At 49.5% G+C, this 20,620-nt stretch overlaps 1 protein-coding gene across 3 annotated transcripts; it reads left to right on the top strand.

The window, feature by feature from the left end:
* The first annotated feature begins 1,539 nt into the window (after positions 1 to 1,539).
* On the top strand, positions 1,540 to 19,215 carry AQP8 (aquaporin 8). Of its 3 annotated transcripts, XM_043524269.1 has the most exons (8): positions 1,543 to 1,970; positions 6,462 to 6,551; positions 8,087 to 8,222; positions 8,589 to 8,847; positions 14,521 to 14,647; positions 15,630 to 15,844; positions 17,190 to 17,324; positions 18,364 to 19,215. In XM_043524269.1, the coding sequence occupies exons 4-8, from the start codon at positions 8,597 to 8,599 to the stop codon at positions 18,404 to 18,406; spliced, it is 771 nt and encodes a 256-aa protein (XP_043380204.1). In that variant the 5' UTR covers positions 1,543 to 1,970; positions 6,462 to 6,551; positions 8,087 to 8,222; positions 8,589 to 8,596; the 3' UTR covers positions 18,407 to 19,215. The 3 variants fall into 3 exon arrangements, with proteins under 3 accessions (XP_007058667.2, XP_043380204.1, XP_043380203.1); XM_007058605.3 differs by lacking the exon at positions 6,462 to 6,551 and having other exon boundaries at positions 1,540 to 1,970; positions 8,141 to 8,222; XM_043524268.1 differs by lacking the exon at positions 6,462 to 6,551.
* Positions 19,216 to 20,620: the final 1,405 nt, after the last annotated feature.

Here is a 20,620-nt window from a genome sequence, read left to right as displayed (position 1 = left end):
CCCTGGCACTTCTCATTAGAGCGGAGCTGTTCAGAGTTCAGTGTTCTGGCTGAATTCCAGTTTGGCTAATTGCATTCTGCCTCCCTATATTCATTCCCCTGTAATGTGTTCTCCATGTCCTATCCTGGGTGTATCCCCCAGAGGGTCAGTTGCATTTCAGTGGTGGATGAGGTAATCCCTAACTGTTGCTTGGGGAGGGCAAGGAGGGTTAATTTGTCAAAGTGTATAAAGCCCTTTGAGAGCCTCAGCTGAGAGGTGCTAAAGTAGAGCAAAATAGAATTGTAGAAATGTGGGACTGGAAGGGACCTTGATAGGTCATCTAGACTGCAGACCCCTGCACTGAGGCAGGACTAAGTATTATCTAGACCATCCCTGACAGGTGTTTGTCTAACCTGTTTTTAAAAACCTCCAAGGATGGAGATTTTACAGCCTCCCTAGGTAATTTGTTCTTAACTACCCTGACAGGGAGCTTTGCCTAATATTTAACTTAAATCTCCCTTGCTGCAATTTAAGCCAATTACATCTTGTCCTGTCCTCAGTGGATATGGAAAACAGTTTATGCTCCTCGTCATAACATTGTTTTACCTACTTGAAGACTGTTATCCTGTCCCCTTTCAGTCTTCTCTACTCCAGACTAAACAAACCAGTTTTTTCAGTCTTGTTCTCCGAAATGCTTGCAACCCCTCCCAGCTTTGTATTGCCTGGAAACTTTACAAGTGTACTTTCTATGCCGTTATCCAAATCACTTATGAAGATATTGAACAGAAATGGACCCAAGACAGATCCTTCCGGGACCCCGCTTGATATGCCCTTCCATTGATATATACGCGCTGTGTGCGGTCACTGTTGTTTATCAGTACGCTCCATATTGTCCCTTGCTTCTTTTGACATGACCACTTGTCTTGTGTGGTAGCTTAACTTCCCTCTGCTGCTCAGGAGTTTGTTGCATTCTTTACCTTTGGAAAATAAACTCTCTCTCTCTAGCTGGCATGGAACAAGAGCAGCAAGTCTGCTCAGCATCTGAGCAGAAGGGCAGGAAACTCTCAAGCAAAACTGTGCTCTTGCTGATAACCGCTGGCTGGCTGCAGAGTCACTCAGGAGGCTGCAAGAGCTGTTGCCTTAGGAAATGGGGAAGAAATGTGACATTTCTGTGAATAAGAATAGCAGCAGCATCTACACTTCCTTAGATTGGAATTATAAGGGCTTCCAATCTGCCTGCCTCAGGGCATAAAGAAATCAGCTGAAAATCCTTGTTACAGTGCTGAAGTGGTAGCTGAAGTATGGATATCAACCAAATTAATCTATGCACAGCATATCTGAAGCACCTGCCACCTTGGTAATTTTTATCTATTGCCTTTGTAGATCATTGCCTTCCTCTACAACATTAGGCACTGGTTACTATTAGATAAAGAAAAGGAGGACTTGTGGCACCTTAGAGACTAACCAATTTATTTGAGCATAAGCTTTCGTGAGCTACAGCTCACTTCATCGGATGCATATGAAGTGAGCCGTAGCTCACGAAAGCTTATGCTCAAATAAATTGGTTAGTCTCTAAGGTGCCACAAGTACTCCTTTTCTTTTTGCGAATACAGACTAACACGGCTGTTACTCTGAAACCTGTTATTAGATAAAGGAAATCTGGCTGAACTGAGCATTGGTCTGTTCTGCCAGGGTGCTAGATACCAGATCAGATGGATCATTCTTCTGTTCAGGTTTAGCAGGAGGTGGAAAGTCTAACTACCTGGATCACTTGTGCGTTCGCTGTGGCAGAAGATGGAATGCTGGAGCAGATGGCCCCATGGTCTACCCCTGTTTTGGCACTTGCTATATTCTTATTTTTCTATGACAGTAGAAAGGAAGCCTAATAATCCCTCTAATGAAACCGACTGGTCCACCTACAGAGTGGATCATAGTGGCGAGCAAACTCTAGGGCAGCTGCCATGATGAACGTCACACTGAATTAAAAAATGGTAAATTAAAAAGCTAAACAAAACTGTGTCACACTAGATGCATGGCCAGCAGGAAAGACACAGCAATCTCCTGTAGGATCTTGGGAAAATACCAGAGGAACAAGACATTGAGAGATTGTTGAGACTGGTCACTGATAACTGACCCAGTTCACTGCAGCACTATAGTCTGTTAATGATCACGGGTTCGTTATAGGTCATTCTGTGTGTTGCTCTCCAGAGATTTTGCTTTTTTTGAGTCATTTTCCTGTTTTTTTTTGGTTTTATCGTTTTGAAACAAAATTTACTTGGGCATGTTCAGTGATCTTTGGGGATCTTGTTGCATTGGGGCCTTCAATGTGTTTGTCAGATAATTGTATAATTCCTACCGCTATTACTTGATGTCTGTGGATACGCCACATCAGATGTTACCAAATCCATTCCACGTTAAGTTACTCAGTGGAGGAAAGTTGTTGAATTAGATGCACGGGACCAAATTGAGCTCTGGAATAAGCAGGTGCAACTTCCATGGACATTAAAGGTGGAATGTACTTTGAGATGGACCCAGATGGCAATGTCCTCCTTAGATAAGGGAACTTTTGAAAAAGATGCTTAGTGCTTTGCAGTGACTGCTGGGCATGGTAGGAAGTACTGCTGCTGGGAGTGCTCCTGGAATCTTGCACATGTGCACTAGATTGTCCTGGAGCAGCTGTCCCATATGGATCCTCTGTTTGGAAGAGCACGTCTTTTTTAAATTAACAGTGACAGGTGTGGAACTCCCGAGTGCCTGCTGAGTCACCATTCAGAGCAGATTTGTATCTTAATCTCTCTGGGGCTCAGTGTTCCCAATTTTAAAATGGGGATGACAATAATAACTACCTTTGCAAAATTCGGAGAGAAGCACGGGCCTGGAAATCAGGAGCCCTAGCTTCTAGTCCTGGCTCTGCCACTGATCTATTCTCAGGCAAATTGATTCCCATTCTGTGCCTTGGTTCCCTTCCCACTCCTTTATCCCTCTAGGGCCAGATTTTTACAGATGAGTTAGGCACCTAAATACCTTTAAAAATCTGTCCCATTGTCTAGTTGGATCATAAGGTCTTCAGAGCAAGAGCTGTCTCTCATTATGTGTACGTACAGCCCTTAGCATGATGCAGCTCTGCTCTGATCTCAGCTGGGGAGTCTAGACACTACCGTAATACAAACGATGATAAACCTTAACACCACAGGAGGGTCAGCATAGAGAGGACAGTTATGAATGGCACAGAGACATGGGACGGTGGCACATTTGTTACACACTGATTGTTTTCTTATTTTTCTGAGTCAGCAAGGCCATAGGTGGATCCATCTCTGGGTTGAGACTGGAACCAACAATGCTGAAATTTCACCAGAGAACCTGTTCTCAGGCCAATTCAGCCCAGTGTGGTGGAAGCAAGGTCAGGATAGCTCGGAGGAATATTTGGAGCCAAGCTGCTTATGTGCGCTGGCTGCAGACTGTGTGAGGTTCCCCATCAGGACAAGAGACTCCTCCCTACTGCACCTGTCTTGTTTGTTGAAGCTTCATTTCCAGTCCTGAGCTTAGCAATAACTAACCTCTACATTGTTTGTGCTGCAGCACATTCAAAAGAACCTCACTCTTCCCCAAACAAATACGGTAAATATTTAAAAAGCTGCGGTCTCTGGGCTAATGCTACAGTTTGAATTGTGGCCATGCCGTGGTCTGAAGCCATTGCTTACTTGGAAAAAATTCCAAGAGTCTGATTCTTCTCTTGCTGGCTCCAGCTCTGTGTTGGCGCAACTCCATCGATTCAGTGGAGTTATTCCTGGTTGACCCATGCAAGTGCCAGCTGACTAAGGACATCGCTGTTTGGTTTTGCACCTTAACTGCTCCTATCCCTTACAATAATTACCCTAACAAAGAAATCAGGTTTGGATTCCTTGGCTCTCGCAGCAGGCAAGGCTGTTCTATGGTTGCTTAATTAATCAGTAATGGAGGAGGAGCAGGGCCCTCCCTAGGGAGTAACGACAATCCCGGAGGAGTTGATAGCTCAGGAACCCCAGGAGGTTCTGGTCCCTATTATATGCGCTGCATTGTGGTTTATAAGATGAGAGCAACTGGGTGTTTTTCTAGGTGAATGGGTTTGAACTGGTGTGTGCAGGGCCCTGCTGGAGAGCTAGGGCTCTGGAGATTAATTGGCTGAATCAGATTTAGATAGCTCAGCGCTGAGAAGACTTTTATCCACGGTCTTTAGAATGGAGTCTGTGGAGAGAGGGCATGGACAGTCAGATTCTTCTTTAAAAGCAGGCAAGTTGGGTTCCCTCCATCATTGCTGTGCTGGCCTTCCTGTGGCATGCAGCCCGGGACAGTCCTTTCTGAGACAGGCAAATGGAAATTTCCTTCCCATCCCCAAAGCCTTGGGAAAACATCATAAAAACATCACCAGGAGTCTTTGCCTTTAGTTAATAGAGAAACAATCCCCATAAACCAGGCTCTTTAATTACCCACTACAAAAATAAAACCTTATAAACTATTGCTCAAGCTGGTGAAATGCTGAGGTGCTCACGTTTCTGGCCGGGTCTTCAGTGCCCTGGCTCAGGGGAGAGGCACTCTTCCTGATAGCCGTGCCAGCTGCACTGCTCAAAGCCTGCTCCTCTCTCAGGCGCAAGGGCTGTGGCCTTTTAACACCCCTGTAAGGACAGCTACCTCTGCCTGCACATCTGAGTAACACCAAGAGCCTCTGCCAGGGTGAAAGGCCCCAGTATTTCTGCCTCCATCAGGGTCTGTATCGATTTCTCTGTCCCCACCTGCCTTTTCTGGTGACCTGCCCTCTGGGTTGCGCCGTGGTGGAAGGGCTAGTGATGCTGATGCTAGAGTAGGAAGGATGATCTAGTGAACAGGGCACTGGCTAGGACTGAGGAGACCTGGCTTCCATTCCTGGCTCAGACACGGACTTCGTAGCCTAGTCACTTCATCTACCTTGAGCGTCCGTTCCCTGGCTGGAGAAGGAGGATAAGGGTTCCCCTCCTCACTGGGGTGTTTGAGAATAAAACCTGTTGGTGATTGTGAGGTGCTGTGGTAATGGGGGCCGGAGAAGTGCAGGGAGCCGGTTTCATTTGCAGCCTGAGGACTTGTGCTTGGCTGGCAGGAAGGAGTGGGAGTGGCCCCCCAGCTGCCCGCCAGCCACCCTGGGAATTTTGTATTGATTTGCCGAGCGCTTTACAGAATTCCCCACTAGTTTGGTGGCCAGCTCCAAGTGAAGACGAGCCTGCTTCCCACCCCCACCCCAGCGGCACTGACTGGCCAGTTTCCATGGGCCCCACAGAGAGCCAAGGAGCTAACAGTCCATGGAGACCAAACTTCTGTCTCCTCACTAGCTCCGTTCAGATTGGCACGGAGGCCTGCTGGTGGGGCAGTGCTGGGCTGGAGAAAGCTCTTGCTGCTAATGTCTGGGCTGCATGGCTCTGGGGGGAGAGCTGCTCTCCAGCTTTGCACAGAACCCCCTCTCCTGGCCCCTCCCCAAGAAAGGATGAGAAACCATGCAGGCTGGCTTCGTTTCACGCGCCACAAAATGCAGCCACCTCTGTGGCGGGAAGCAACAGCCAGCATAACGGCAGCAGAGCGTGTTTATGTGCTTTACTGTTTTTCTCTTGCAAACTGTCTCAAGAGGCAGAAGGGCTAATGGCTGAGTGGGTTAGAGCAACAGCCTTTCCGCTGTGGAAGCCTGCAGCCAGGCTGTTCCGCTCCCTTTGGCCAGGAGCACGAGTGCAGTAATAAGTAACTTGTTAGTCTCCCAGTTTTGGGTGTGACTCACTTGGGGTCTCTCCGAACCAAGGAACATGGCAAACACTCCATCTGCTTTTCCCTTTGATCTTGCTCTCTAGGGGGTTCTGCATCCCGGAGCTGTGATTTATTCTATCCATTTGACTGGGGACGCTGGTACTCCCTGCCCACCTGCAGGAATTAAGCTGGCAGCAGCCATGTGAGAGCGGGACTAAGCACTGTCTGCTTTCTACCAAAAGTTCTTCCCATCTACACAACACATAGCCTGAAAGCCCAAGCAGCAGCTCACGCTGAAGGGCGTGTATTTGCCCCTGGGGAGGCTAGAGAAGGCAGGGGTGGGTCCGGGTCCTGGCCTTGATGTGATCCTCAGTATCACAGGGACGACAGTGCTTCCACGGAGCTGAGAGAGCTGAAGCCCTCATTCCTGGGAATGCCCTTGAGTCTAACCCTGCCAGCAGTGTGGACTTCCCTTTGCTCCTGCTGGACGAGGGCTGAGAAAGGGTTTTAAATGATGGTCACAAAGAAAGGGGAAGGTTGGTCAAAGAGGAGGAGGGTGGGCTTGGGGTAAGCACTGAGCTGGGGCTCAGGAGATCTGGATCTGTTTCTGCCTCTGCCACAGACTGCTTGTGTGATCCTGGCCATGTCACTTACTCTCTCTTTGCCTCGCTGATCCTGTCTGTCGAATGGGGCTAGCAGCACTCCCTCTCTCTCAAACTCTGTCTGTCTTGTCTACTTAGACTGTAAGCCCTGAAAGATGGGGCCTGTCACACTGTGTGGACGGACAGCACCTAGCGCAACGGGGCCCTGCTCTTGGTTGGCCCCTCTAGGTACGACCAGAATTGGCCAAGCTTGCGAACCCCCACACATGTCTGTAACACGATAACTTTTGAATGCTGCAGCCAATCAGTTCCCAGCTTCCAAGGAATGATCTCAGCCCCAGAGGGCAGAGCTCTGTTGATTTGGGGGGGGGATATTGGAAAACCAAAGGGAGAATGGGGGACACAGGGAGCCCCAGCCATCTAACAGCTGTGGGGCAGATCCTCAACTAGCAAGGGGAGCTAGAGGAGATATGGAGGTGTCATTCCGTTCCTCCTAGCCCATTGCCTCCCCACAGTCTGCCCCTATGGTGAGGGGGAGAGAGGGGGCACCAGCTGTTTGCCCATCCCCGCCAATCCAGGGGAAGACAGGAGAGATACACCGAGACCCTGATGCGGGGTGGAGAGGAATTCAGGTTATGGGGGGAAGAAGTGCATGGAGGGGCACATATAGCCCACGGGATGGTGGGGAGAATGGGGTTCTCTGGTGTGGGGGGAAGGGATAATGGGGGGCACAGTCCCTGGCATGGGGGGAGGAGAGAAAGAGGGACGCACAGACCCTGGCATGAGGGAGAGGGAGGGTGTTGCAGACAGTCCCTGATATAGGCGAAGGAGGCACCTGGGCACTGGTGGGGTGGGGATGCAGGGGGCCCTTGGGGTGTGCAATGGGGTGAGCCAATAGCAGCAACACTGTGTGCGGCCCCTCGTAACGAAGAACAATGCCTCTAACGTGCACAGGGCGCAAACTGCCCCCAAACCTGGTGTGCTGGGCCGTGCCCGAGGGCATCTCTCCCCCTCACCATGGAACAGCTCCCAAGCCAAGGTTTGTCCCTGGGGTGCTTTGGTTCAGGCCTGTCCCCATCTTCATTTGGTGTGACCTGAGCACCCCGGCCTCCAGCTTCACACGGTCTGATCTGGCTCCATTTCACGTCAGTCGTGAAGGAGAGCCATGAGCCGCCCGTGAGATGAGTCAGGGTCTCAGTCCACCCTTGCTAATGGCACAGCTCCTTTCTTTCCAGTTCAGTCCGGGTTCAGCTGGGAACTACTTGCTCAAGGAGAACTTCCACCGGAGACCCGCCGGGAAGCTTTGTCTGAGGAAAAAACGCAAGGCTGGACGAGGAGGCTATTTTCCTTCTCCTCGGAGCCTGCTACTGTCAACTATTCTGCTTGCTTGCTCCTTTACAGACAAATAAGCGTCCCACACACGCACTTGTTCTTGGAAAGGGAGCAAGACCAGGTGTGCAAATGGCACGTTACGCTCTGAGAACAAAACCCAGCAAAAGGCACTCAGAGCGTCAGGCCCATTGTCCCTCCAACTGGCACTGACGCGGATTGTACTCTGCACTTCACACGGGGGAAGGAACCATAGTCTCCAACTTGGCAGAAATCCTTAATAAATCCTTGAACCATAGAACCATTGAGATAAATAGCTTTCATACTCCTGTGGGCTGGAGTACCCGCCTCTCAGATTTTATTGCATTTTTTTAACAATGTAAATCCATTCCAATATTTTTTTAAAGCCTCCCATACGCTGTGTCTCTGTACAGGTCAAGTAGGGAGCATTCCAATATTTCTATGAGACAGATAAGTCATTCCTCTAGGTGCAGTGTGATCATTGCTCGCTGAGGTCCTGCTGGCGTCAAGAGGTCTCTGCAGCTCCCAGAAGAACAGAGCACTCAGAAAGTAAGTACCTCAGTGTAACAAAGGCATTTTAAAAATTCACACAGAATTTCTGCCTTCCAAATCCTTTTCGTTGGCTTGGCATCAGAAGGTCCCCTGCTGGCTCCTGATCATAAGAGCCCGTATCTCGTATATGCTGTGTGAAGTGCCTAGCCCACTCAAGGCACTTAATGAGCAATTGGAAAAGAGTGCTCCCCGCTTTCAGAGTGTGCTGTCCCTGAAGGAGTTAAGCAATAGTGTTTGTATCTGGATTGTTCTGAATTGCATGTACTAATGTGAGGTGTCAATTCTGTGGTGAGTCTACTCCGTTGTCTGGCAGCGCCCAGCCTGGCACTGGATGCCATCAAAGCTCTGCCTGCTTCATTTCAGCTCCCCTGATGTCTGACCTGGAGTTTGGTCGCATGTCCGTAAAGGAGGTGGAAATGGAGGGCAAGTACAAACCTCCACAGCCTCACTGGTACGAGCTGTATGCCCAGCCCTGCGTGGCAGAGCTCCTGGGGTCGGCGTTGTTCATCTTCATCGGGTGCGCTTCAGTGATTGAGAATGTGGACGGCACAGGGAGGCTGCAGCCCGCCCTGGCGCATGGGTTGGCTCTTGGGCTCATCATCGCCATTTTGGGAAACATCAGGTGAGAGAATTTTGGGGACTTGGCTAATTGGCACTGACTGCGCAGTGAGGGGCTCAGACAGTCACAGAGCAGGCTGCGGGCACCTGCAAAGTGTATGCGTCCAAAACATAAAGGCGCCCTGACACCTCCCGGAAAGTATTCGAATGTGGCTCTGCTGATTGATAGCTAGCTAGAGTGAGCCTATTCTCTGTGTTTCTCCTGCCTCGTTTGTGTTTTGGATCAGTAGATATAATTGTAATAGTGATAATTAATAATCACACTCTGCACTTTACACAGTGCCTTGTAGTTGAGGTTTATTATTGTTTGTATTACGGTAGTGTCTAGAGTCCCCAGCTGAGATCAGAGCAGAGCTGCATCGTGCTAGGGGCTGTACGTACACATAATGAGTGACAGCTCTTGCTCTGAAGACCTTATGACCCAAATAGACAATGGGACAGATTTTTAAAGGTATTCAGGTGCTTAAGTCCCAGTACCTTTAAAAATCTGGCCCTAGAGGGATAAAGAGTGGGGACCAATTTGCCTGAAGTCGGTGGTAGAGCCAGGACTAGAAACCAGGCCTCCTGATTCCCAGTCCAGTGCTTCTCTCTGAGTTTTGCAAAGATAGTTTATTATTGTAATTGCATTATTAAAATTGGGAAGAAAGCCCCAGAGAGAGAAAGATACAAATCCACTCTGAATGGTGACTCTAAAACAGGCACTGGGGAGTTCCACACCTGTTCTCTCTCAGCCACTCCCGATCAAATTTGCCCAGCATACAAGTGAAGAAGGTTTCCCCCCCATTAATTGCCAGTCCTGCAAACTCAGCCTGTGTTCTGATGATCAAGGCATGTCCTCTGTGACTCGCGTACGGTCAGCAGGAGTCCTGGACCAACAGAGGGATATTATATCTTGGTCTTGTGAGGGTGGAATTAAAGTCTGAACCTCAAGGTAAAGATTTTGCCACTGGGACTTAGCAATTCCGCTGATGATGCATGAGCCAGAACAGAATCCAACTCCCTCTCCCACAGCTGCTTTGGCTCAGCAAGGCTAAGAGGAGAAGGATGGGGTAAAAATTTGGGTTTGTTAGTAAAGCCAGCAGCTGTGGCTCTCAGGGTCCTCGGGGAGCAGATCTGTTGAGCAAGGAGGTACCATTTTTTACTATCAGTGTGAGCTACTGTCTTGCTGTGGGAAGGAATCGAATCCAGGTCTTCTGACTCCTGTTTCCTTGCTCTAACCTCTGGGTATGCTGTCTCACTGGCATCAAAACGTGACTTTTTATTGCTTACAATTTCATCTGCGCTCCCTGTTTATTCCTCAGTTAAAGACATTGGGCCAGAGCCCCAGCTGGTGTACACGAGTGTCACTCCATTGATTTTAATAGAAGAAAGCCCATTGATCCCATGGGATTTCTCAGTTAGCTGGAGATAATTGTGATGTCACAAATCTGAATGATCAGTTCAAGTGAGGAATAAGCCGCTGGAGGTGATGGAGCTCTGATCTGCCAAGATCTGCTTTCAGGTCACTATTCTCCAGGAATCACAAACAGTGGAAGGGAGATACAGAAAATCTCCGTTGTCTCCAAAAAGGTTGCTCTGCAAACTTTTCCACAGGGCCTCAGCAGCTTTTTAATGGTTGATAAAGTAGGTCGTTTCTGTACTAAGCAGTGGATGTTTGCAGTCTTCCAGCTCTGGAAAGAGGAGTGGGTTGTTCAATTAAAGTTTTTCTGCAAAAGCATCATTCTGAACTGACTAACTTGGGGTTAGAAGTTTATTGCCAAGACGGAACAAAGAGGCTGCAAAAACAAGTTTGTTTTGATCAATGCTCCATAAAAAAATAGATTGGAATCTACATTTTATAACTCTTTATTAATTGCCTGTTGTTCAGAGTTATCTGGCATTGGTTAATGTATACATAGAGTATACACAGGCGAGCAGTGAAACCCAAGGACCCCGTTAGCCTTTGCTGACAATGCACCTCGTGTTAGGGGGGAAAAACATGAATGATGCTCAGGTTTTATGACTAGCAATAGACTGGACACTGCGGCTCGGGGTGGCTAAATAAACTATCCTTTAACCCACTACCAGACACACTAGGTGGGCATACACAGCTCTGACTGAAATGCTAAACTGTTGGACTAGACTGGTTGCTGGTCTCCGTTTCCTGAGTGTGCTACCTCAGCTGAAAGCATCTGTTACCTCTTGCAAAGACAGGGTTTAAGTCACTGATTGGACCATTGAAAGTAGAGACGGGAAAGCTCGGTTAGATCACCACATCCATCCTCCTTGACCAGGGCAAGGTCGTCCCCTCCAGCATTTCCCCAGTGTGGTGTTTAGCCATAGGTCTGCCCCTCTTCCCACTGTTAGGCACTGCTGAATTTCATCCACTACTCTTAACTGTGCCCCTGTGACCGCCTTAAACAGCTCCTGACCTTCCTGGGTGTTTGTACCCTCCAGATACGTAGTTATAATGAGAGACCCTGATTTAGGGAGCTCTTATGTGCGTGCATAACTTTAAGTACATGCTTAAGTCCCATTCAAGTTGATGGGACTTCACCACGTACTTCGTGTTTAAGGGCTTCCCTGAGTCAGGACCATATACTGCAAATATAGATCCTGCAACTCGCCTAGTGGACAGAGCACTGGACAGGGCCTCTGGGTTCTATTCCTACCTCTGCCACTGGCCTGCTGGGAGACCTTGGTTAAGTCACTTCCCTCCTCTGTGCCTCAGTTTCCCCATCTGTAGAATAGGGATAATGATCCTGACCTCCTTTGTGAAGTGCTTTGACCTCTACTGCTGTGACGCGTTAGAGAAGGGCTAGGTACTATTGTTGTTAAGTCCAGGATTGGGCCCTATCATTTACATTTTCAGCCCCACACCAAGATTACAGCTGGAATTGGTACACTGCCGCAGTATAAAGCTTTGGAATTTACCTGAAAACTTACGTAATTCTCTGCTGGTTTGGTCAATTAAATCCTAGCAACTCCATTACCTCTTCAATTAAAGCCGAATAATCAGAAATAATCACAGTTCCTAAACCCTCTGACTCATTAGCTTTGAGGGCAATTTATTATCAGGGTTTATTGGTTATGAAGCTTGTTCACTAATGAGCGTTCCCCCAGTAATCTGTTTTCATTAAAAAATATTTGCATTTGCCTCTCACTGGTACTTCTAGAGACCAGTGATTTAGGCCCTGTCACAAGACAAGAGGCCCCTATCCTGCATGTGGGATCCATGCATGTGAACCTGTTAGCCTCATTACAGGATCGGGGGCATGCAACTCGCAGGGCTCTGTCCACACAGATCCCATTGCAGGATCAGGGCCATAGAGCTCTGGGATTCTGGGTTCTGGCCTTGAGTATCATTCAGACTTCGCCTATGTGTGACAGGCCTGGAGTGTTACACTGTGCACCACCACCCCGACTGGCCAGTGCTGCACGGCTTTTGCTGTCTTCCTGGTTTTCGCAAGAGAGAAATTGTTCCAAAGAAGAGGCAAAGGATTCGGGAAGAGAAAACGAGGACCATTTGTATCAGCACTAGCTGATGTATGAAGCCTCTTGAGCCCTTGTCATCCCCTGAAAGAAAAGGAGGACTTGTGGCACCTTAGAGACTAACCAATTTATTTGAGCATAAGCTTTCGTGAGCTACAGCTCACTTTATTGTTGCATCTGATGAAGTGAGCTGTAGCTCACAAAAGCTTATGCTCAAATAAATTGGTTAGTCTCTAAGGTGCCACAAGTCCTCCTTTTCTTTTTGCGAATACAGACTAACACGGCTGTTACTCTGAAACCTGTCATCCCCTGGTGCGTGTTTGGTTCTGATGTAGCACCAAGGAGAATAGCAATTCTTGTATCTTGGAAAGGGATGAGTGCCAGCGAGGACCCCGGGCTGGGCTCCTCTGCTGGACTTGTGCAGAATCCCACCTCCTGCTGGACCATCTTCCCACCTAGGTGCTGCTGCCAGGAGAAAGAGGGAGAGAGGCTAGCAGGCAGGGCGTTCTCCTGATGGAGGGAACCATCTGTAGGCCACACTCCTGCATGGGCTGGAGAGAGGGACAAGGAGACCCAAAAAGTCTTTCCCAGCTCTGATTTCTCTGGGAAGCAAACGAAGAATATCCCTACCCTCTCCTCATTTCACCCCTTCCCTTGCAGCAATGCCTGTGAGTAACTAGATCAGCACGGCTGTAGGGTAATCAGGGACTGTCTGTGCATCTTTACATCCGTGGAGACACAAATATACTCACATGACACCCCACCCCCAAACCATCAGGCCAGTAACGTTTTGTGCTACCAGGCCATGACCCACCCCTGCCCTATCTGCCATTCTTTCCCCCTGCCCTTCATTTGTTGGTATCTCGGTTCTGTCTCGTTTAGTGGGGGAGCTCTTGGGAGCAGGGACGGGGCCTGCTTTTCTGTTGGGAAAGTGCCCAGCACACAGGGCAATATCAGGGGAACCCCCAGCAATAATGACAGTGAACAGGCATTTCTGCTCTGGGTCTTTTTGCTGTTTTCATTCGTCCTGTTTGGGGCTTCACGTTTTCTTTGCGAATTGACATCCAATGCCCCAGCCAGGCAGAAGAAAGCTGCTTTTGGTCCCAGCTGCCTGCATGTGTGTTGGGCATCTCTAAACTCCCGTTGCCCTCCGGAAGGGGCCTGGCATGCTGGCAGCCAGGCTCACGGCTAGCCTGGGCAGGCATAGCTTCGTTACGCCAGCAGCGCATTTCTCCCCAGGGCTGCAGGCCTGGGCTCCACAAGGACGTCGCGAGGGGAATTTGGGGTTATCTCGATGCAACCCACACAAGGAGAGAGTGGATCCTTGTCCCCCTCAAGTGGCTGGTCCACGAGAGAGATTACTGAGTCTGCTCCAGCTTTAGCTCAAGTAGTGGAGGCTTGTGCTTTTGATGCTGGATGTCCCAAGTCCAGGGTCAGTTACACAGCACAGCTCGTCAGTGAACAAATCCCTCCTTGGTCAGAAGAGTGAATACGGGGAAAGAAAACCTGCAGGCCAAGTTCTGCTCTCACCAAGCATGCAACAGCTTTGGGCAGCCAGGCTGGAACGAGGAGTCCTGGGGTGGGGCCTTAGCGAACGGCACTCATAAATGGTCAGCACCAAAGAGGAACCTTGAGGGGAAACATCAGGGGAAAGCAATGCTCGTTCCATGCCCTGGTTCCTCGCCCCCTCCCTAAAGGAATCCATGGGCTGCGTGTTGCCGTGGTCGCTCCCCTGGGAGGTGATAGCGCCATCAGCTGCTCAGAGAGGCCTGCAGGTGCAAGGCCAGGAACTCTTTGCAAACACTTCCCTTTCCTGGCTCCTGCCCCACAAGTTAATGATCCCTCCACCCTGTTTTCGTGTAAGTAGCCCCCATTTTTAAGCTCCTGTGTGCAGTCAGTCTCTGGCTCCCTGTCCCAGCCTCAGAAGCTTCCCTGACTTCTTCCTCTTAATCATCTGTCCAGAATGGGCTGGGCAGGGCAGAATCCAACAGAGGCAGAGCAGGACTGAGAATCGCTGCCCAGACTGGTCACTGGTGTGCAGCTGCCTAGGTAACAGGTCAGTCTAAAAGAGCATAAGGTTTAACTGAGTCTGAATCCAGCTTAAAGGGGTCATTTCCAGCTGGGCTCAGGTTCTTCTCCTCAGGGGAACTCAGGGTAGAGGGTCCCACAGCTGAGGCACTTAACATCTCTCTCCTGTTGATTCCAGCGGTGGCCATTTTAACCCAGCTGTCTCCCTGGCCTCATGGCTGATTGGTGGGCTGAACATCGTGCTGCTCATCCCTTACTGGATCTCCCAGCTGTGTGGGGGACTGATCGGAGCTGGCCTGGCAAAGGTATGGAAATCGGTGACTCTTCCTCACTAAGAAGATTAAAGGGTTAATTTCCTGGGGTCTTGGGCTCCCCTCCATGCAGACATGTGAATCTCAGCAGTAGGTAGGGGCCCCTCAAGGGCAGGTTATGTTTCTCGGTGCGGTCTGTGCTGTGTCAGAGAACAGTTTGTCATTGCACCATTGGGCAGATGCTGGAAGCCGGCACCCAGCAGCTGACTGAGCTGATGGAAAAGGCAGGGGATATTATAGCATCCGATCCTAGTTTAACTTACAGACGTAACATTGTGCTTGGAATCTGAACACAAATGGTGATGTGCAGCACCTCCTTTGTGGGTACAGAGTTCGTGTAGCGGTTGGAGAGAAGGACGGGGAGCCACTGTTCCTGGGTGCTGTTCCCAGCTCTTCGGCTGGCTTAGTGTATGACACTGGGCAAGTCACTGCCCCATCACTCAGTGCTTCGGTTTGCCTGTCTTTAATGTGTACATACCTGTCATACAGGATGCTGGGAATCTTCATTAACTCACATTCAGTGGCAGTTACTCTGTAAGTGCAGCAGGGTTATAGTTATTTTATTATACACAGAAGAATGCATATTCCTCCCGTCAGCTACAGCCATCTGCACTTCCCTCACTATTTACAACGGTCTTTCCCATTTTATGTCGCCCGTCTCATCACCCAAAGTACTTGATATATAAATAGCATCATGCTGTACAGTTGCAAACCATTAAGCAGATACCTGAGGTTAATTTCTTTACAGCTTTACTAGGGTATCTGGTGGCTAATCCACTTGTAATTATCTACAGGCTAAAAGCCTTTGCTAATGAGTTTACATTCGCTAGAGACTTAGGTTGACTTTCAGAAAGAAAGTGATCAGATTAGCTGCTCGCTTCCCTGATGTTATATCCACCTACGCTGTCCTGACTGGGAACACATAGCCATGGTGTGGAGATTGGAACCGTACCAATTCCAGGGCTCTCTCTTGTAGGTTATGACAGCAAATGACAGATACATAAACGCCACTGGAGCGGCTTTCACTAGCATCACAGACGACGGGCAGATCCCCTCCGCCCTGGTGGGTGAGATTGTCATGACCATGTTCCTGGTCTTAGCCGTCTGCATGGGAGCCATCAACGAAAAAACCAGCAGCCCTTTGGCACCTTTCTGCGTTGGTTTCGTTGTCATCGCTGACATCCTAGCTGGGTGAGGCATCACAGCCTGTTCTGTGTTCTGTGTAGCCATGTACCTCTGGAGGAATGATAGCTGCCAGACATTCCTGTCTGATGGCTGCCCAGCAGCCCCAGGGAGATGAGTTGGTGGGTCAGGATTTAGTTTCTATGGCAGACAATACACAGTGATTAGTGTCTCCTGATGACAGCCTCAGCGGAAAGTTCGAGGAGTGAATGGGCCGTGGAAACTAAGCTTCCCTGTTACGCAGCAGTAGGTGCAGGGCTGGGGCACACTGGGAAGCACAGTGGGGTGGAAGCTTGCCTGGTGGCACCCATGCTGCATACATAGGTGCCATGAATATTCAGTGGACTTCAGTTTCTGATGTAACTGTTGCTCTCCTGGTGAGGTTCTCTGGCCTGTGTTATCCAGGAGGAGATGATCATAGTGGTCCCTTCTGGCCTTCATGTCTGTGAGTCACTCCGGCTGTTTCCACCAGCCTGAAATTCATGGTGGGAGGAACATTGGCCACACGTGGACAGAGCCCAATGACGGCGTCAGAAAAGGCCAGTCTGCAGGCATCTAATGTGCTGGATGCTTGAAGCCAGATCAAGTTTTTCAATAAGCTGTTGTGGGCAGATAAAGAAGACACCCCCCCACCCCCACCCCATGGGGCCAATGCTTGTAATAGGAAGCCCTAAGGACACAGAAGCCGGTTCATTTTGAGTCATTTTTTACTGTATGTTCTGGCTGTTAGGAGAAACTGCCCAGCTTGGCCTCAGCACACACCAGTTTTTCAAGCAAGCAGGCTGTTTACTTTCTTGGGTGCTGGAAAGCCGATAACAAGAGCCCATAATTATGAATACTAATAGGTTGTTTATTTAAGGGAGAGCCCCCTCTAGTGGGATTTGAAGCTCTTATTTAAACACTGCAGAGACATCAGGTGCAAATGTTTATCCATTGCTGGAAGATATGTGTCCGTGCCCCTTCTGCAGCACATTGAGACCTACACACATTAAAGAGCTTAAAACCCAAGCTGCCAGCAAACCCAACATTTAAATTTAAAACAGACACTCTAATTTCCATCCCATGAAGCTTTTTACTTTCATTTATTAACAATCAGGTATAGGTGCTCCCTAGCTAACAGCTAATGCTGGAGTCCATACAGGTATGTTCCCAGGTCTGTCACTTTTATTCAGATGAGTTTTGCAATGGTCATTATATTTTGTATGGTAGCTCTGATTACTGTAGTCAGCCATCAATGGGGCATTATTACAGAGATTGTTACTTCTGAAAACAATTTGTCCTTGGAGTTCCATGGCCGAACATGGTATATTCAGCAGGATGAATTGTGTGACTATTCATTTGTTTTCTCTTTCAGAGGCGCTATATCTGGGGCTTGCATGAACCCTGCCAGAGCTTTTGGGCCAGCTCTGGTAGCAAACTACTGGGACTATCACTGGGTTTACTGGGTAGGGCCCATGGTAGCCAGCCTGCTAGTTGGTGCGTTGGTAAGGTAGGTGAGAGGACGCTGTCTTTCGTGGAGATGAACTGTGTCAGAAGAGGGAAAGCTGTGTGTACCTTGTCATGCGGAGGTCCTGGGTCTAATCTCCATGTTGCCATGTACTGCTTGTGTCCATTTCCCCATCTGTAAAATAGGATGTGGTTGTTCGCTAAGTGGCAAGTCCAGTCCCTCCTCTCAGGCCCAGATGGGATGCTTTAGCACAGAGGGTCTCCCAGGGAGTAGGAGCAGGTGAGCAGGAGCAGTCTTCAGTCACTGGCTGTGGTGTGATCGGAACGGCTGCTCAGGCTATGCTGGCCAGATGGTTGCATCCCCAACCCCCAGTTATGGGGGAATGACTGGCAAATCCTCATGGTAGTGGATCCAGAGGCTCTTCCCAGTCCCCTCTGTCTCCCAACATGCCGCCCCTCGGGTCTGAGTGAGCTCCTGAAACCCTCCTCACTCATCTGGTGCCGCGCTAGAAATAAGGATTCCAGAGTTGTTGGTGAGAGTGTTTTTCTGCACCTTGGTTGGCAGAAATCCCTCCCCTGGGTGATGGAAAGTTGGCCGGAGGGAATCTGCTCCCACGAATCAGAAGGCCAGAGGCACAGGAATGAAGTTCCCTCATCAAAAAGAATCAGCAATAAAAGCTTCAGCCAGCTCCTAACCAGCTGCGGACTCTTCCAGCCCCCGGGCTTTGGAGTTTCCCCCTCTCTCTGAATGACAGCAGTCCCTTAGCTGTTTAATGTGCATGCCCAGCTGGAAAACAGGGGACGTCTAGAATCCTCTGCATGTTCCTAGAGTCCTTGTGAAGGAAGAAAGATTGTAGAGGTTTAAATCATCCCTGAATTCAGCATGTTATCCTGCTCTTTCTGGAGCCATCGCTCTTCCCCTCCCCCCCACTTGTCTATCTTTCCCTCCCACCGGGTAGCGCCCAGTTTGGAGTGGGACAGGGAGGTTGTTTTTTCTTTGCCTGTACACAGCCCCTGTACTCCTGTAGTGGGGATGGTACATACGCTGCACATGCTCATCTCTCTCTGTTTTGCTCCTGAAGGCTCTTGCTTGGCGATAGGAAAATTCGCCTGCTCCTGAAGTGAGCCCTGGATTGGGCCTGCATGCGGGACACAATCACTTATGGATAGGAAATTGGCTCTACTTGGCCCCCGGGAGAAACTCTGCTTCACCACACACCAGCGCCTCCATTCTCACTGTCTGACCACATGGAACTGCTCAGGGATCCAAGCTTTCCAGTCTGTTTTTCCCCAGAGAGCAGGTGTCGGCGGGATGATCCCACTCGAAGCTACAGATTCTGTAAAAAAACAAACAAATCAAAACCAAAAACATCTATTGTATTGAGATTAAAGAGAAGGCCTGCCTGGCCGGGTAGGAGCGCTGGTCTTTCCTCTCTGTGCTGGGTCAGGGCCTCTTGCTACTGCACGTATGGCAGCCAGACGCCAGAGCAGTTGTCCTGGGGGTTAATATCCAGTATGGAGAGAAGCTAAAATGGGCAGGCGGGTCTGGCGGGCAGTGATGAAGCAGGGCTAGCCTGGTTTGCACAGTGCTCCCGCTGGCATGACAGAGTGCGGCTGCAGTACCTCGGTGATGCCAACGCGCTTTCTGCTCCCAGTTGCTGTGGGAAATTCGCTTCCTTTACTTTTCTGTTCCGGAGATGGGAGCGCCCATCCCTGTGTTCCCCTGGCCCCACCGCGTTCCCGGCACAGTACGAGTGGTGCTTCTGGAGAAAGCACTTCTTTATTGTGTCCCATGGCCCAATCCCGTGTGCTGGATCTCCAGCAATCTCTCCTGCTCCCCAGGGCTGGCTGACATCTCCACCGGTTGCCAGACGCTGTAGTGAGGAGCCTGCTCTAATCCTAATAAGGTGAATAAAAGCCGAGATGAACAGAAATGCCTGTGGAATGTGCGTCAGAAGTCACTGCGCCGACACTAATTGGTTTCTGAATTCTTAAAAAACCAAAACAAAACGGAAACATCCTCCAAACAGTTGGCCAGAATATAAATTCACAGAAACATGGCGAGGCGCTTCCCAGCACCGGCCGGCTGAGCAAGGTCACTGTCCCGCTGGGAGCCTGCACCCTGCCCCGGTTTTCTGCTTTGTCTCCTGTTTCTGAGTCTCTCCCTTTTTTTTTTTTTTTTTGGCCTCCCCAGGACCATCCTCTCCTCCTCCCTTTCCCTCCACAAACCTCAGCAGCGCGAAAGCTCGTTGCCCTCTCCCCAGAATGGATATTTCCTTTTAAGGCACGTTGCTATCCCAGTGTGTTCCACTGCAGGATCCTGTGCCTGAAGCCAGCTCTGACCTGATCTGTCCCTCCAAAGAGGTAACTCTCCCCTCTGCCCCATGCCAGCTGCAGTCCCTGTAGCAAGCCGAAGGAATTGCTCAGCAGCTCACTCCTGGCACTAGCACCACTGCTAGTGCATCAACTGGCCAGCAGAGGATGCTCGAGCAAAAAAAAAATGTAGGATTAGAACGTGTCTGTGCACACAGACCGCTTAGCTGGCATTGGTTTAAAGCCTCAGCGTGGATGGTGTTTGCTTTGGTTTATAGACCATTATGGTGGCTGTCACTGTAAATATACATAACCGTTTACAGTAGCTGGGTAAGAGGTCACTAGCCGCCTTCTCCAGAGGCCTCTCAACACTAAACAAAGCCAGGGAAGAGGAAACGGTGAAGGGGGCGTGGTATGAAGCCTTAGCCTAAGCTCACAGATGGCCGAGCAACCGGGGAAAGGGCACTTTAGTGCAGGAAAGCCTGAACGTTGGCACTCCATGGGCCGGGCTAGCACCCTGCTGAGTTCGCATAGTTTGCACAACAATTCATAGAGATTGAAATCAGAACTGGTCCTAGTGCATTAAATGGGGCGTGTCCACAGGAGGCAAGAGAGTGTCACCTGCAGAGCCGGGAACACCTTGTTCTAACTTATCTAGGTATTTAGTAGCTGTGTCCTCAAACAGCTCTGCCACCGACTCCTCTTGTGTACTCAGGAAGTCACGTCCCCTCTCTCCACATGCTGCCCTACTTCATGGGGTGTTGTGGGGATTAATTACATAATAAAACATTCCAGGCTATAGAAATGCCCTGTGTGATTATAAACAATTGTAGGCAGAGTTGGTAGTGTCACCTATGCTTAAAGCTGCTTGACACTTTCCATTACAAGACCCTGTTTTCAGTTGCTTATAATTTTGCCAGACTTTAACAATTCGGTCTGAAATTTCCCGTGCTTGGCATCTGCCTCAGGCTTCAGAACTTTCGAAAGTTTGAGCAACAATGGTCCAGCTGTTTCTGAGAATGAGGC

This window comes from Chelonia mydas, chromosome 10 (assembly GCF_015237465.2).
Source record: "Chelonia mydas isolate rCheMyd1 chromosome 10, rCheMyd1.pri.v2, whole genome shotgun sequence".
In the NCBI taxonomy this organism is placed as follows: domain Eukaryota; kingdom Metazoa; phylum Chordata; order Testudines; family Cheloniidae; genus Chelonia; species Chelonia mydas.
The sequence above is the reverse complement of the archived record's forward strand: the minus strand, read 5'-3'. Positions and strand labels throughout refer to the sequence as shown.